At 40.6% G+C, this 14564-nt stretch overlaps 1 protein-coding gene across 3 annotated transcripts in view; it reads left to right on the forward strand.

Annotated features, from left to right (window-relative positions):
* Nucleotides 1-350: 350 nt before the first annotated feature.
* Nucleotides 351-14564, forward strand: part of NRG1 (neuregulin 1) — a 100080-nt gene continuing 85866 nt past the window's right edge. For all 3 annotated transcript variants that reach the window (XM_054003382.1, XM_054003381.1, XM_054003383.1), the window contains exon 1: nucleotides 351-978. In XM_054003382.1, coding sequence (XP_053859357.1) covers nucleotides 351-978 — 628 coding nt within the window. The remainder of the gene's footprint in view (nucleotides 979-14564) is intronic.

Raw genomic sequence — 14564 nt, forward strand, 5'->3', positions numbered from 1 at the left:
CCTCTGGAGAAGAGCTGGAATTGCTTGAGAGGCATTTAAGGAATTATAAAAGTGGCTAGCAAACAGGAGCTCAGTAATTACAAAGCTACTCTCACTTCAGAGAAGCAGAGACAATAACAGAGGGCCTGGGGACACAGGGACTGGGGGGATCTAATTTTTCCTGTGCATTACTCCTCTCTCAGTTTGGATGATATTGCTGAGCTTCAACCTTTTATTGACTCCCACTCTGTGATTTTTGCAGAGCACTGTGACTATTACTACCGTCTCTTTTTGTCTGTGTCTCACAGTAATGGACTGTGATAGAGTTAAGGCCTTTTGGAGGTGAGCTGTTTGAGAGCTGATGCTTAAACATGTCTGAAGTAGCTGCCGACACTTTCCGCAGCCCCTCAGCTCAGCTGAGCCCTGATGCATCCCTCAACGGGCTCCCAGATGAGGAGAACATGCCAGGGACCCAAAGAGAGGACAGGAGGGTCCAAGGGATAGCAGGCCTTGCCACAGCCTGCTGTGCGTGCCTGGAGGCAGAGCGACTGAAGGGCTGCCTCAACTCTGAAAAGATCTGCATCGCCCCTATCTTGGCTTGCCTGCTTAGCCTTTGCCTCTGCATTGCTGGCCTCAAGTGGGTCTTTGTGGACAAGATTTTTGAGTATGACTCTCCTACCCACCTTGACCCTGGGAGGATAGGACAAGACCCAAAGAGTGCTGTGGATCCTACAGCTCTGTCTGCCTGGGTGCCTTCGGAGGTGTATGCCTCACCTTTCCTCGTACCTAGCCCCAAGAGCAAGGCTGAAGTGACAATGCACAGTGACAGCTCACTAGTACCCTCCAAACCGTTCCTCCAGCCTTCTCTATATAACCGCATCCTAGATGTTGGGTTGTTGTCCTCTGCCGCACCTTCGCTGTCACCACCCGCCCCGGAGCCTACCACAGCATCTCAGGCACAAGCAACAGAAACCAATCTCCAAACTGCTCCAAAACTTTGTAAGTAAAAGCTATGTGTTTCTTTGGGTTTTTTTTTCCCTTTTGCAGGAAAAAAAAAAAAAAAGGCACTTAACTGTTCTCTGACTGTCTACAAGGAGGGCATGTGATTGACTTGCAAAGCTTAAGCATGCTAAGACAGGTATAGCATGGGTTGCCTTCTGAGAACAGCATCTAGAGTCCTCAGAACTTAATTCTGCCGTATGCAAGACTTCATCTGGGATGTCTGTAAAGGGCTAGTACTGCCTTTTTCTCTGCATCCACTTGTAGGGAAGTATGTGATTTGCTTCAAGGGTTTATCTGATAGCTATTCCACATAGTGTATTGTCCTTATAAATTGGCTTTGTCTCCTGTGCTGGATCTTCCATGTGTGGTCTTTGCCTTGCCTGCAGAGCATTTCTGGTACATCCTTCCTGAAGTCTGTGGCTGCCAAATATCCCTATCATCCTCATGAAACTCTCAAAATAGTGAGAAAAAGCAACAGCAGATTTGAAGCAGTTAGAAACTGGGAACTATTAATTTAGCATCTAACTTGTCATCTTTCCCTTTCTCTTAAGAGCAAAGCATATATTTCTCTGTGTCTTTCTCTATCTCTAGGAGCTGCTTCTTGTTGAACTTGTTTCTCAGATATTGCCTTACTGCCTTTTGTGGCGCATTTCAGGAAAGCATTCTTGCTGATGTAGAAAGGGTCAATTTCCAAATTAGTCTTTACTCATCATAAAAACGATCAAAAAAAAAAGTATCTATATTATTTTCTTAGTAGTAATCATAAAGCATCAAAATACTGCATTGCTGAAGTGCCATTTCTTTGACATTCATGATTTTAACCCACCAAATTCAAAGCAAACTAAGCCAGCAATTCCTGAGCTGTGTAAAGCTGTGTAACTCTAGTAAAAGGGAAGACAGCACACTCTTCTGCTGAGAGCACAGGGCTGAGGTTTCCTGTCAAAAGCTGCAGTGATCAGAGTGAAAAATTGCACTCCTCACAAATTTCCGTGCAGGACCCCATGTCATTTATTCTCCCTCATGCCTTCCCTATAATGCCACAGGTTGGCAAATTGAAGATGGCACATACAGGACCTCACCGTGGAGCTCTGAAGTCACCGTAAGTTCACTTCTAAGTTTAGCCCCACTGAGACTGAACTTAGTATAGATATGTGGCATTTGGATTAACTCTAATATTTTAGGCCAACCCCATTGCCAGTGAAAATGAGCATAACTACAGTGATTTCAGAGGAGGTCCTTTCATCTGAGAGTCAGTCTTGAACAGCAGTTCCAGAATCAGTGAAAGAAAGTTCTGAGTATTCCTGTAGAAACTCTGCTGCCTTTTGCTTAGATAATGGGTGGCAACCATCCTTCAGATCAAAAGTAATTTGTCAGATGGAAAGTGTCTAATAGAGAAATACTGCTGTGCCATTAAATGATAGGGAGCTTTGTCTGTGGTATTACTTGAATTAACCACCTTTGCAATTAAATAGAACTATGCTAAGTGAGCTTTCTTTTAAATATTGCTGATGCATAAAATCTTTTTTTGTAGTGCAAACAGTCTGACGTTAAATATATGACTTTTTAACACATTTTGCTTCATAAAGTGACCAGAGACCACTATTCAGTAATAATTGCCTCAAGAATCCCTCTTGAATTTCCACATATGTGGCAAACGTTTTTCAAAAACATGCTAACTTCAACTCTGAAGTAAAGGAGGGGGCGGAGTAGCACAGAAAAGATTCTTTGGAGCTGTTGCTGACTAAAAGCCATTATCCACATTTAGATCTGCTCACATCTGGGAAATAATGATGGTCCAGAAGTTAGGTGATTGGGTTGAGAGGGGTTTTTTGATTTTGATTTGCAGGTTTTGTGTGTGTAGGAGTTTTTGGGGTTTGGGTTTTTTGTTTAATTTGGCCTTATTTTTTAAAGATAAATGTGTTTTAAGGCATTGTAGAGTTCCATAGTTACAGACTGAAAGGAGAAGGAGAACTGGTAGCAGATGAAGTTTGGTTTGCTCTAGGGGAGAATGTTGCGTAGACAGAGTTTATTCTAACTGTGGTACATAATTCTGACAATGGCAAGCATCACTTATTATCTGCAAAGAAAAACCAGAAAGTCTAGCTGGAAAAATACCCTGCAGAAGGTCTGCCTAAGAATTCCAAGAGGCATGAAAAGAACTTTTTTGGACAGCTCTTAAAGCACTGTCTTGGGGTTTTTGAAACAGCTGCATTTCAAACACATCATTGTGTTTTATGTAGAGCAAGATTTGTTGAAGAGGTCGACAGATTGCATCAGTGCTAACTTTTTTTTTTTCTAATGCCTTTGACAGCTATAAAATTCTCAGTGACATGACTTGAAAAGTAGCATCTGCAAATTGGATTGTCCCTTCTTTTGCCTTTCAGTGTCCTTTTTTTCTTTTCAGGCAGAGTAAGGTAATATGTTCCCAGAAAGTCCTTTATGTGCTGAAATTTTTTTTTCCAGTGCAGAAATAAAATTTTAAAAATGCACGTTTCATCTTCTGTGCTTGATGTACTGTTTCTAAACCTATCCCCTCCAAGAGTTTCCAAATCTTTTTCTCTTCTCTCTTTTCTGTCTTACTCAGCATATTCCCTTAAAGCTGTATCCTTCAAGGTCATAGTCTGCAGAGGGCTAATTGATTCTTTTTTCTCCTGGAGCCTGGAAGAGAAAGCAGAAGAGAGACAATCCTGATAATTGTGTCTGGTGTATTAGATACAAGACTGGTCTTGGTCCTTTGGTTATTCTTTGCCCTTTATCAATACACAAATATTTATTTCTGTTTAGCTTACCTTTCATATTTTAATATAATTTTTCCTTTGCTGAAAGAGAAAGGAAAGATGAATGTTTTAAAGCATTCCCATATTTAGGGAGCTTGTCAATCTTAGCATAATTATAACAGAGAGATATTATAGCAAGCAGGATATAATAATACGCCCTAACATACCCTCCCTCTGAGAAGACGTGCAGATTGTAATAATGCTAATTCAGTTCAGGAGCTAAATTTCACTTCTTCTAACACTATCACCTTCAAATACAATTCCGCCCTTTATCCAGGCTGGTTAGAGATTCAGTTCTATAGTACTGCAAAAAATGTGTTTCTGTAACAATAGATTTTATGTATCTGCAAACCAACCATTCCCCTCTTTAAAGGCCTCCTCTTTCCATTTAAGATTTCCCCACAAAACTCCCAGAAAGGCCCATGTGGAGCTTGCCTTTCTGGAGTGACAGCTCTGCCAAAACAGTGCAGCACTCTTGTGCTTTGGTTCTGTCCCAAGCAGGCCTTGGCTTGGGAACCACAACTCTTATAACTTGGTAAAGTGCCACAGGGCACACAAGAGACAGACCACAGCATGATTTTTCTGGAGTGGGTTTCCCTGAGAGCAGAGCTTGAGGACCACCAGAGATCTGGGTCTAGAGGATGCACATGCCCAGTGACACATTCACACACCCCCTGCATCCATTTCACTTTTGGCTTCCCTGACCAGCTTATATGCTGTACGTGTATGCAGTATGTGTCAGCGCTGATGTGTCAGCTACACACATGCTGTGCTGGTGGCCCGTGGATGATCAACAGGCATGTCTTCATCTCCCCACAGCGCTGGACCTGTGCATGTCCCTTGGGAGGCAGGCAGGACTCCTTCCTATCTCACTTGTGCTGGTTCTCACCTAGAGAATGTGACAAAATGGAAAAAGAGCTCTTCATTACTGTCAGCTACCTCTGACTACTGGAGGGACAGCTCCCTTCCAGAGTTTCTGATTTCTGCTTCCACTTCAGGTGTGCTGGGTCATTACTAGCAAAGGATGCTGCTTTCTCATCCTCAGTGTAAAAAGGTTAAAAGATTGCTTCCGAAGCCTGGTAGTGGCTGTTTACCTGGGAAGTAGTCTCAGCTCCCCTTCTAATTTGACAAGTTGCACTCCGAGATTAACAAGCTCCCTAATTATGGTAATGCTTTAAAACATTTACCTTTCCTTTATCTTTCAGCAAGGGAAAAATAATATTAAAATACAAAAAGTAAGTCAAAAGGAAAGGAATATTTGTGTATTGATAAAGGCATAGTGTAATAAAAGAAGCGAGATCAGTCTTAATCTGAGGCACAATGACTAAATTTCTTGTGTCTGTTTAGAGCTAGAGAAGGGGAAAATTGTATAAAAATTGTACTGTACCTTGTAGCATACCATAAATATTCCTTACATTTTTTCCCCACCTCTTCCACTTCCACTCATCCTTTCTCAGCTCTGCATTTATGTCCTTTCTCCTACTCACAGTGATTTGAGAAGGTCTGTATTTTAGTTTGATGGCAGGCCAGAGGGAGTCTCTCCCTCCACTTAGAAGTGCTGCAGCCCTCTAATTTCAATTAAAGGACAGAAGGTTTGTTCATAGAATCTTCATGCAATGTTTGTTCTTATTCTTGAGTCTAATTCTAACCACTCATGCTCTGTATTTCAAATCTCCATCACAACACCATAGGACAGAGTCCATGCCTGGCAACCTCTGAACTTGTCAAGGTCTGGGATGTCTCAGAGAGCTGCAGGGGAGGGGAGAGGAGATGATATAGCAAGACTGTACTTCAGCCTTTTCTGTGCTCACTGTTGCTCTGCAGTGCAGTGCCACAGGAGAGATTTTTTTTTTTCCCTAAAACTTGAAGATGCAGGAACATAAAGTACATGCTGGTCCATTTCTGACACAGTACTGGATTTGATTAGCTTCAGTTACCTAACTTAAGTGCCTGCATTAGGAAGCTAGTTAGCCTTCAGCTGCATATCCAGCATAAAGGGAGAGACTTTCCCCAGACAATTCCCAGACTGACTCTTACAGGAGTTACTCTCTTTCCCCATGGGTCTACATGGAGACTACCCTTGCAATTCAGTTTCTAAGTTAAATACACAATATGAGGAATAATTTTGAAAGCCTTGACTTTTCTTTTATGTATCCTGTGAATTAGTAACATCTTGTCACAGGGAAGTTAAAATTAATCATGGTTAAGATACCAGACAAGTTTTGAGCCTAACTCAGGAGTGTAATAAAGGGATGCTAATCTCAGTAGGCCCAGGAGACACAACTAGGCCTCCATTAACAAGCAGCAATAAAGCAAGTGCCACTGTACTGAGTCAGCCAGTCTGTATTGCTCTGCTGTTCCAAAGGTCATGACGGCTCCTAGAGGTATATACTTATGACAGGAGCATTCATGGGGACTGATGGGGTGAAATGCATAAGATGCAGCAATTTTTAGGGAGTTCAGGTCCATTAAGCCTTCCAAAGCAATAACTGAGACTTCCCCTTCCCAGTCCAGTTAGCTCACAGTCTTTAAAATGTCCTTAGCAAGCACAGTTTGCTCAGACAAATGTATTGTTTTGTTTCTTTCAGTATCTCTACCACCCCTCTTTTTAGCTTTCATTGCTAAACAGTTCTGTTTAACATACAGCAAACTGTACGGATTGGTCTTGTGTTTCTTTCTCCTGGACAAGCACCCCAAATTCATGGCTTTCAAATTTTCCTCACGGGTGTGGTTTTCCTTTCATGAACCATTCATTGTGTACAGAACATGGTGGAGAAAAAGCAGTATTTCCTGGAGTGTTTTTTCTTAATAACAGTCTGAATTTCTCAATAAAAAATAGTAATCTGTACTTGTATTTATTTTTTAAAGCTTCATTTTGCTTTGTAAACTTTCCTGAGAGTAAGTCATGTATTTGTGCTACAAGGAGCCTTTTGCACATTCTCCCTCCTCATTTATATACAGATGCATATGTGAGTATAGAGAATACAATAGATATGCAAAGTATATGGCCATTATTTCTTTATTAAAAATGACATTTGCGACTGTTCTGCATCAAAAGTTTCTAAGCAAAACTGATTAATAATAGATATAATTACAAAATTCAGGGGACTAAAATTATCCTCTTTCCATATCTGTTATATTTTTTACACTGTTTGATTTCCTGTTAATGCACTGCAAATAAAGCACACAGCAGCCTACCTCAGATTTGCTGTGCCTAACTTCTGGTTACAGAGAAACCTTGGGGAACTTTCTCTGCATCAGATGAGAAAGCACAATTTGGCTTGCTGCAGGCTAAGTAGCAGGTTAATTGTGGTGCAGACCTGGGATGATATAAATGAACAGTCATTTGCAGTCTTGCTAATGGAAGTGCAATAGATTTGCTGCAGAAATACAACTCAGAATCAATAGCAATGCAATGAGGCAGCTGGTTCAGGGAGAGCACATGTGATGCCAATCTGCTGCAGACAGTACCTGGGCAGAGATTGTGCTGTCTCTCTTTCAGGAAAGGGGAGACAGGCCTTAAAAATGCCATGACAGGTGATAAAATAATTTTGAAAGGAAAATGCCTATTTCACCTTGGATGGGCTGGAATTAGGAGAAGGGGCTTTCTCTGACTAAGGGAAGATAATTGTTCTCTTTGAGACATTCAGATCTCAAAGCAGGGTTTGGCCTCAAAGCTGGGTTATTGTTACACAGTACTAAGTTAAGCAACAACAGAAGTCTTCGTGCTTCCAGTCATGTTCAAGCCACCTGAAATCAAAGACTGAATCATAGTGTGTACTTTGGAGATGGATAGATGGGTTTAGAGTATCTTCTACCAAAGGCTTCTGCCCTCTTGTTCCCCAGACAGACCACAAAGAGGAGCAGGCCCTGTTGTTTGTGGATGGTTTTATATTAGGCACACTGGCTATCTTTACACTTATCTTTACAGAAGACCACTTTCCTGGAGAGTGAGCACTGTGAATCACATCTCGATCTTTCACTTTAAAACATTTTGTGAAGTACCAGACATAGTAGGAGGTACACATGAAACCCAAGAGCTGGAGCATGACCATTGTTTGGCAGTTAGGGAGCAACAAGGGAAAAATGCATTATTTTGAGATAATACGAAAAATATGCTCATTTACACCCTGACCTGTCTCATCCTTCTCCCCCATTCACAGTACAGTCCTTTTTAGTCACTGAGACAAAATAAAAGGTTTTAGCTGAGGAAGAATGTGCAGGAACAAATCCAGTGGGACATGGCTGGCCATCACTCAAGGCTTCCCTAAGCTAAACCAGGGGCAAGGTCCATTCAGCTCTGGACAAGACCAGTAGTATTGCGACATCCATCTGTTATGTTTGGTCCTGTATTATTTAGCTACAAATGCCTTATTTCAATGTATATCTTCTCTCAAGAGTATATTCAGCTTTTTCACATATGCTTTCCCTAGCCCCTCCCCCATTTTTTTATATCTCCGCTTCATCCTGGAACTTGTTGGCAGCGCATTTGTATATCTCACACAGCTTTTTATTTTGACAATGAATATCGTCTCAGTTTTTGAGATGAAAGGAAATCAATAGTGGGTTGGTAGTCACATGGCACCGGGGGGAGTATATGAAGCTGTGATCTTAATCATGATATGTGACATAGTTCAGTATTTGTATGGAATTCCTGAAAGATGTTTGAATTTTACAATTTTTAACAGTCAATTAATTCATGTGATTAGACAGATCAAAGTAGAGAAGAAGAGTATCAAGCTCATTCGAAAGCTTTTCTCGTATGAAAAACAAAAAAAGAAATATCTCTGAGCTCATAAAAGATTACTTAAATCTTCTAAGGAGGTAAGTGGAAGCTAGTGTAAGGCTACTGGAACAGCATCTTGAGAAGAGAAACTTGGACTTTTCACTATATTAAATTAATCTGAATAATTCATTTAGTATTTCAGCTTGAATTAAATGGCCTGAATTTTCACTGATATAAAGGTTCTCAGGTCTGTAGCCCTGTAAAACCTATAAGAGCACTGGAATGCACATGACACAGTGTCATCCCTACTAAGGGGTCTTCCAGTTGTGGTGTGAAACCTGAGAGCAAAACATTGTCTGCCTTTTCCCATTTTCTAGCATCTTTTTTAAATTAAGCCACCTACTTTGACTTTGAAAATACATATTTGTATTCTGGGCACTCGTTCATTTACACCTTTCTCTCCTAGATAAGAAAGTTCTTCCATGCCATGTGTTTCCCACTCATGAAGGTCCATATACACTGTAATCAGCTCAACAATAGATAAGCTCAACATCAGATAACCCTTTTTGACAGGGTAGGTAGGCTGAACTCTATGACTCTCCCCATGAAGGAATTTGTTTTGAGTCCATTAATTATTTCATCACTCTTCACGCTTTCTTATTTTTCAGATAAATAGAGACATAATTTTGATGGTACTTAGACACGGAGTAGTCCAAAATTCCAGCAAAAGACAACGAGACCTGCTCATTGCTTTGATCATTGTTCAGAAGTACTCAAGATGCATAAAGTAGCATCAGTGGCTTTTTAAAATTTTAAGCAGTAAATCAGTAGTCTAGTCAGAGCAGAAGACCAATGACTCACACATGCAAGGACCCTCATCAACCTGCTTCTTTAAATCCCAGGGTTGCATACTGCTTCTCACTGGAATAATAATTCTAAGGGCCAGTCAAGGGAAGAAAAGACAAATATTGCCCAGCCATGGCAATGCTGTGTGCATTTTAGGTGTTTCAGCTCCCTTATTCCCCATCTGGTTCTGTCCTACTCCAAACAATACCTTCAGCAAGTCTTCTTGTGAACAGGAGGCCAGCTCAATGATTTGAACTGTGCAGAGTTCTCCTTGACTTCTTGTTGACTACACTTGACTTCTGCTTATGCTCTCAAAGACTTCTCCCTCCAATCCCCACTGACATTTCTCCCACTGTTGGCCCAAGGACCATTTCATCACTTTGCCCTTCATTCAGTTTATTATTCATTACTTTGCCCTTCATTCAGTTTATTAACTCAACTTCTCCAACATTCGGTTCTTCCTTCCAAAAGTGGAAACTGTCCTAGTGCATTAATTAGTGGGATGGAGGATTTTGGTGCTTGCTCCTCTCTTCCCAGCTTAAAGATATGGATTCTTTTTCATTTCTGTCCTACAGTGGATATGCTGAATGGACTTATCCTGATAGGGTTTCATTATGCCTGAGCATCTTTTACAGTAACAGGACATGAGAATAATGGGGCATGATCATAGACCAAGAAAGTTGCAATGGCTAATAATGTCAAGATATCTGGGATTTTTAAGACATTTTTATATTTTCAAAATAGGCTTTCTTGGGCTGTGGGTGTGCTCAGCAAGACAGTTAGCAGTGTGGTAGTAATAATGCCTTAGCAAGGGAAATCAAGTGTGTCAGGTGACGCCGTTGAGCAGGACGGGAACAGAGAACTCCACATTAGAAGGCAAAGAAAATGAACTCTTATTTCAAATGCACCATTCTATATATAGAGAACATTGTGCAGATTAATTTAATTGGTCTTAGAGTAAAAAGATCTCACGCCATTGGTGTGCAGTGAATGACGCACAGCAGCAGAACATATCTATAAACAATGTGAACAACAAGATAGATTTAGAGAATTGTTTACATTCTTTCCCAACTGCTTCCCAGGCTCTTGCCTGGTTAGAAAACCCTTTTCTCTTTCTCTCTGACTGAGCTGAGAATATCCGCAGTCAGGCAGGGAGAAGTATAAGGGAATGGAAGAATGATCATTTATGTATCTGGTCTGAGTTGATCAGGGAACCAACCACTGAATTTGTTGTTATGGTTTTAGGAATTAAGGAGTACAGGATCAAAAGCAAGACAAAAGGCTTCCTGCTGTGTTGGTACACAGCAGGATCTTGGAGAGGCTTGAGCTCTTACTTGCATGAGCAGAACATCATTAAGTAGCCAGGAAAGGGCCAGGAAACTGCAAAGAATTGATTGTAGCTGTCAAGCAGAGGAGAGCAGGGAAGGTCTGATATTTTCTTGACTAGATAAAAGCAGGAAGAATCTGTTCTGCAATGCCACAGGTATTTACAGCCTGCATGGCACTTGCTGCAGATCCCAAAGCAGATTTTCCCCCTGCTGAGGATCTGAACCAGGAATGGAATCATTCCCTCTGTCCATCATGCATTTCTAAGGTATCCTCTGTAGGACAGATCATCTTGCCATCTGGCCATGCTGAGCGTGCACTTTTTGTTGGTGGAGAGATCCAAGGAATTGCCCTTCACACCCTACTTTCTCTAGCCACCCCAACAGCTGGAGTTGCTCTGCTTGTGCTGCAGACACTGCAAAGTGTCTCTCTGTCACCGAATACCCTCCCATCACTTTGTTCAAAACCCCTCATTGCGCCCCAGCCTTTGCCTCATGGAGGTTAGTCAGCTTACCCTTATTTTTGGGGGTATTGATTTAGTATAGTATTAATAGATTTTGAATGTCATTATTGGCAATATTTGCAAATTCCTCCAACTGCATAATTTTTGGGACATACAACTGTGAATGCATTCTCTTTGTGAACAAAGAAAGGCTGTGTTTCTGGATGAAAAGGCCAATGAATACATTAGGAGACAGACTTTTGCTTCAAAATCAGTTAACAGAAAGGCACCTTAGAATTCTCCTTTTGGTTTATAAAATAGCATCTGGCCAGTAAAGCCATCAAAATGAACGTGTGAATGTTTAAGAACATGGCTAACAACCTTTCTATTGTTTGCTATCTCCAAGCATTTGAATTTGCTGTGCTGTAGAGATTAATAGATGCCTCTCATGTAAGTAGCTTCTCAAGCAACCCTGTAATTTTCCTAATTGTTGGTAATGTATTACTTAATGTGTGCAGTTTTTCCTTCTCCAAATTTGGAGGAAGGATTAAAATGACATGTTCTGTAAGTGTATTCAGATAACTGTTACAAGCAGTAACAGAAGCAGATTTGCTAGCTGTGAATCAGAGGAAGTACCAGTTCACAAAAGCTGTTGCAGAAGCTTGCAGGGGAGGGGGCTAAAGACAAAGAAAACAGAATAATATTCTGATGTTTCCTGAACAGGACTGAGATCCAGAGTGTATTGTATGTCAATGTGCCAGGATTCAAAGAAGAATATAAATTTACTTGTCCATAACATACCTGGCAGCTTCCCCAAGTTGCAGGATAATATGTGGTTATGCTTTGCTTTTGCTTTTGCAGATTTTCTATAATGTCTTCTCAGGGGTGTTACTAATACTTTCAGGATGCTAATACACATTAATTTTTAACAAATGGGTACACCAGCATTACTGTCTGATGTTAACTTACATTTAATTCATATCTTGGTTTTCATACATTATTCTGTTTTACAAATGATGATGACATAATGGCATTTTTTCTGATAATTGATCAAAAATGATGACTTAGCAGAAACTCAGACACAGTGTTCAAAAAGCACTATTGGCAAATGTTGGTCAAGTCATGTAAATACTGCCCCTTCAAAGGAAATCTTAAAAATGTCACTCAATAGGGAAAAATCAGACAACTTGATCAAGACTTCTGTGTAATTGCAGGTCACATAAGAGAAAATTTGGAGTGTTCAGAGCTGGCAGGAAAATCTGCATCAAGCAAGACTGAGCTGAAAATAGATTTTCCAAGCTGGAAATTAACACAGTTCTTTTAAGGATAAACATGTTAAACTGCAGGAATTTTTCCTTTGGGGGTTAACTAACCTTCATCAATCCCAGCAATGTCACCATTTGTACCATAGTAACTTGCTACCCTAAAGTGACTGCTTCATATCCCAATCATATCAAGAGAAAAGCTTTGGCAAATTCAAATCTCTCCCTCTGGTGACTTTGGGTCGATGGAGATTTCTTCATGATTACAACAATTACTTGAAATAACTTTTTACCTATACACTGACTCTAGTTTTCACTGAAAACTAGTGGGCAGTTCAGCTACACTGACCTTTGTTTTACCTTGTGCTGAATTCAGGATTGGAAATGCTGTATACCTGTCCAGTTGTAGCTTGACCTCTCCTGGCTTAAATGTAAAAATAGAAGAAATGTTGGGATGATAATTTGAAACCTTGGAATGATGCTTTGAAATCTAACACTTAATCTGCTCTGAATTCTGCTAATTTAAAAAGCATTATATTGTATCCTCATGGAGGTCCCATAGGGTGAATATTCCTGAAGTATAAGACTACGTAGCAGAAGGGCTACAAATCTAGTGATATTTGTTAAAGTATGAGAGTTTCTGGGGATGTTCACTTGTTAAGAGAGCTTTTAGAATTGTCAATTACGACTTCCCATGTGTGATCTCAATGTCAGAACAGTTCCTGTTCTTCATTTTCTTGCACTGTTAATGATCTGCCCTTCTCATTGCTTGAGAAGCCTTCAAGCTTGTGCTACTTGTAATTCTCAGTAGACTTGGGCCCAGAGTTCTGCTCCTTAAGGCAGCTCATATTTTGAATTATGCATACATCCATTTCAGAGGGGCTGCATTTCATGGCTCCTTTCTGGGGGTGGTGATGTAAGGGAGTTTTAAGTACTATAGTGACACTTTTCATTTTTCATGTCCTGGCTCGGTTAAGAGCAAGCCTTGAATTGTGTCATTTTTCTCTCATGTGACTGTTTAATCACCTGAGAGAGCACCAGCCAGTTTTGTGGTAAAATTGATTATATTCCCAACAAAGTGCATCCTTCAGCTGAGCTCCAGGAAGTAGCCAGCTTAGCAGCTAATGGGCTTCAGTCTGATGTGAAAATGGCGGCTGTGATGGAAATGTCACTGCAGTTCACACCAGCCTTTTCAGCTAAGCTGCATGCTGAACTGAAATGATTGGAGGCTGCTTGGGTTAAAGGTAAAGGAAGATACTCCTAATCTGGACTACACAAAGCTGTGCTGTGGAGGCACATCACCTCCTCCTTTGAAAGTGTCAGGGCAGCACATGTGGGAATATCCAGACATGCAAGTGGAGAAGGATGTTGCTGCAGGGGTAATGATTACTTTTTTTGCCCTGTTAGTCCTTATAGGACTGGTGCCATAAGCTTTGCAATATCAGTGCTGGCATGGGGTGGCAAAGGGTGCTCCAGGATGAGATGGGACCCCAGTTTCCATGAAATGGAGAGAACCAGAATATATTGATCTTCCATTTAACCTCACTCAGCACGTGTTCTGACAGCAGCCGACTTTCATATCCATTACAGGACTGGGAGAGAGCTAAGGAAATATACTCACCAGTCTCATTTTACACAGCATGAGTCAATAATAACATTGTAGGTGACAGTTTACAAATGTTTTGCCTTGCTTGGATGAATTCATAGTCTCTGAGTGCCAACAGCCCCTCTTACAGATGCCTCTGTGATTTACCCTGTATAACAGAGGAAACCTCTGGCAGTACCAAGAATTAAGTCCCCCAGGCTGAGAGGCAGCTGTGCTCCCTTTAAGTGGTAGCATCTACTAAGGAAATCCAGGAAGAAGTAGAAAATTCATAAATAAAGGGTAGTAAGTATAGACTTATACTTACAGTCATGGGCATAAAGACATAGCAAATTAAAAACCATTCCAGAATCCTTCTCTTAATGAGATTCTTTTCTTTTTTTTTTTTTTTTCTTTTTAATTTCTGAAAAGAAATATTGTCTAAAATACATAGGAAGGCAATGTGTCTTCATGGTTAAAATGCCTTTCTAGCATTTGTTGCTAAAAATGAATGAACTAAATGCAAACAAAATAAGATCCTGACATTTCAAGTCAGACTGTTTTTCTGTCATTGTCACTGAACATAATAGACTGTTGGCTAATGGCTCCCTTCAGGGGAAAA

This window comes from Vidua macroura, chromosome Z (genome assembly GCF_024509145.1).
Source record: "Vidua macroura isolate BioBank_ID:100142 chromosome Z, ASM2450914v1, whole genome shotgun sequence".
Taxonomy (NCBI): Eukaryota; Metazoa; Chordata; class Aves; order Passeriformes; family Viduidae; genus Vidua; species Vidua macroura.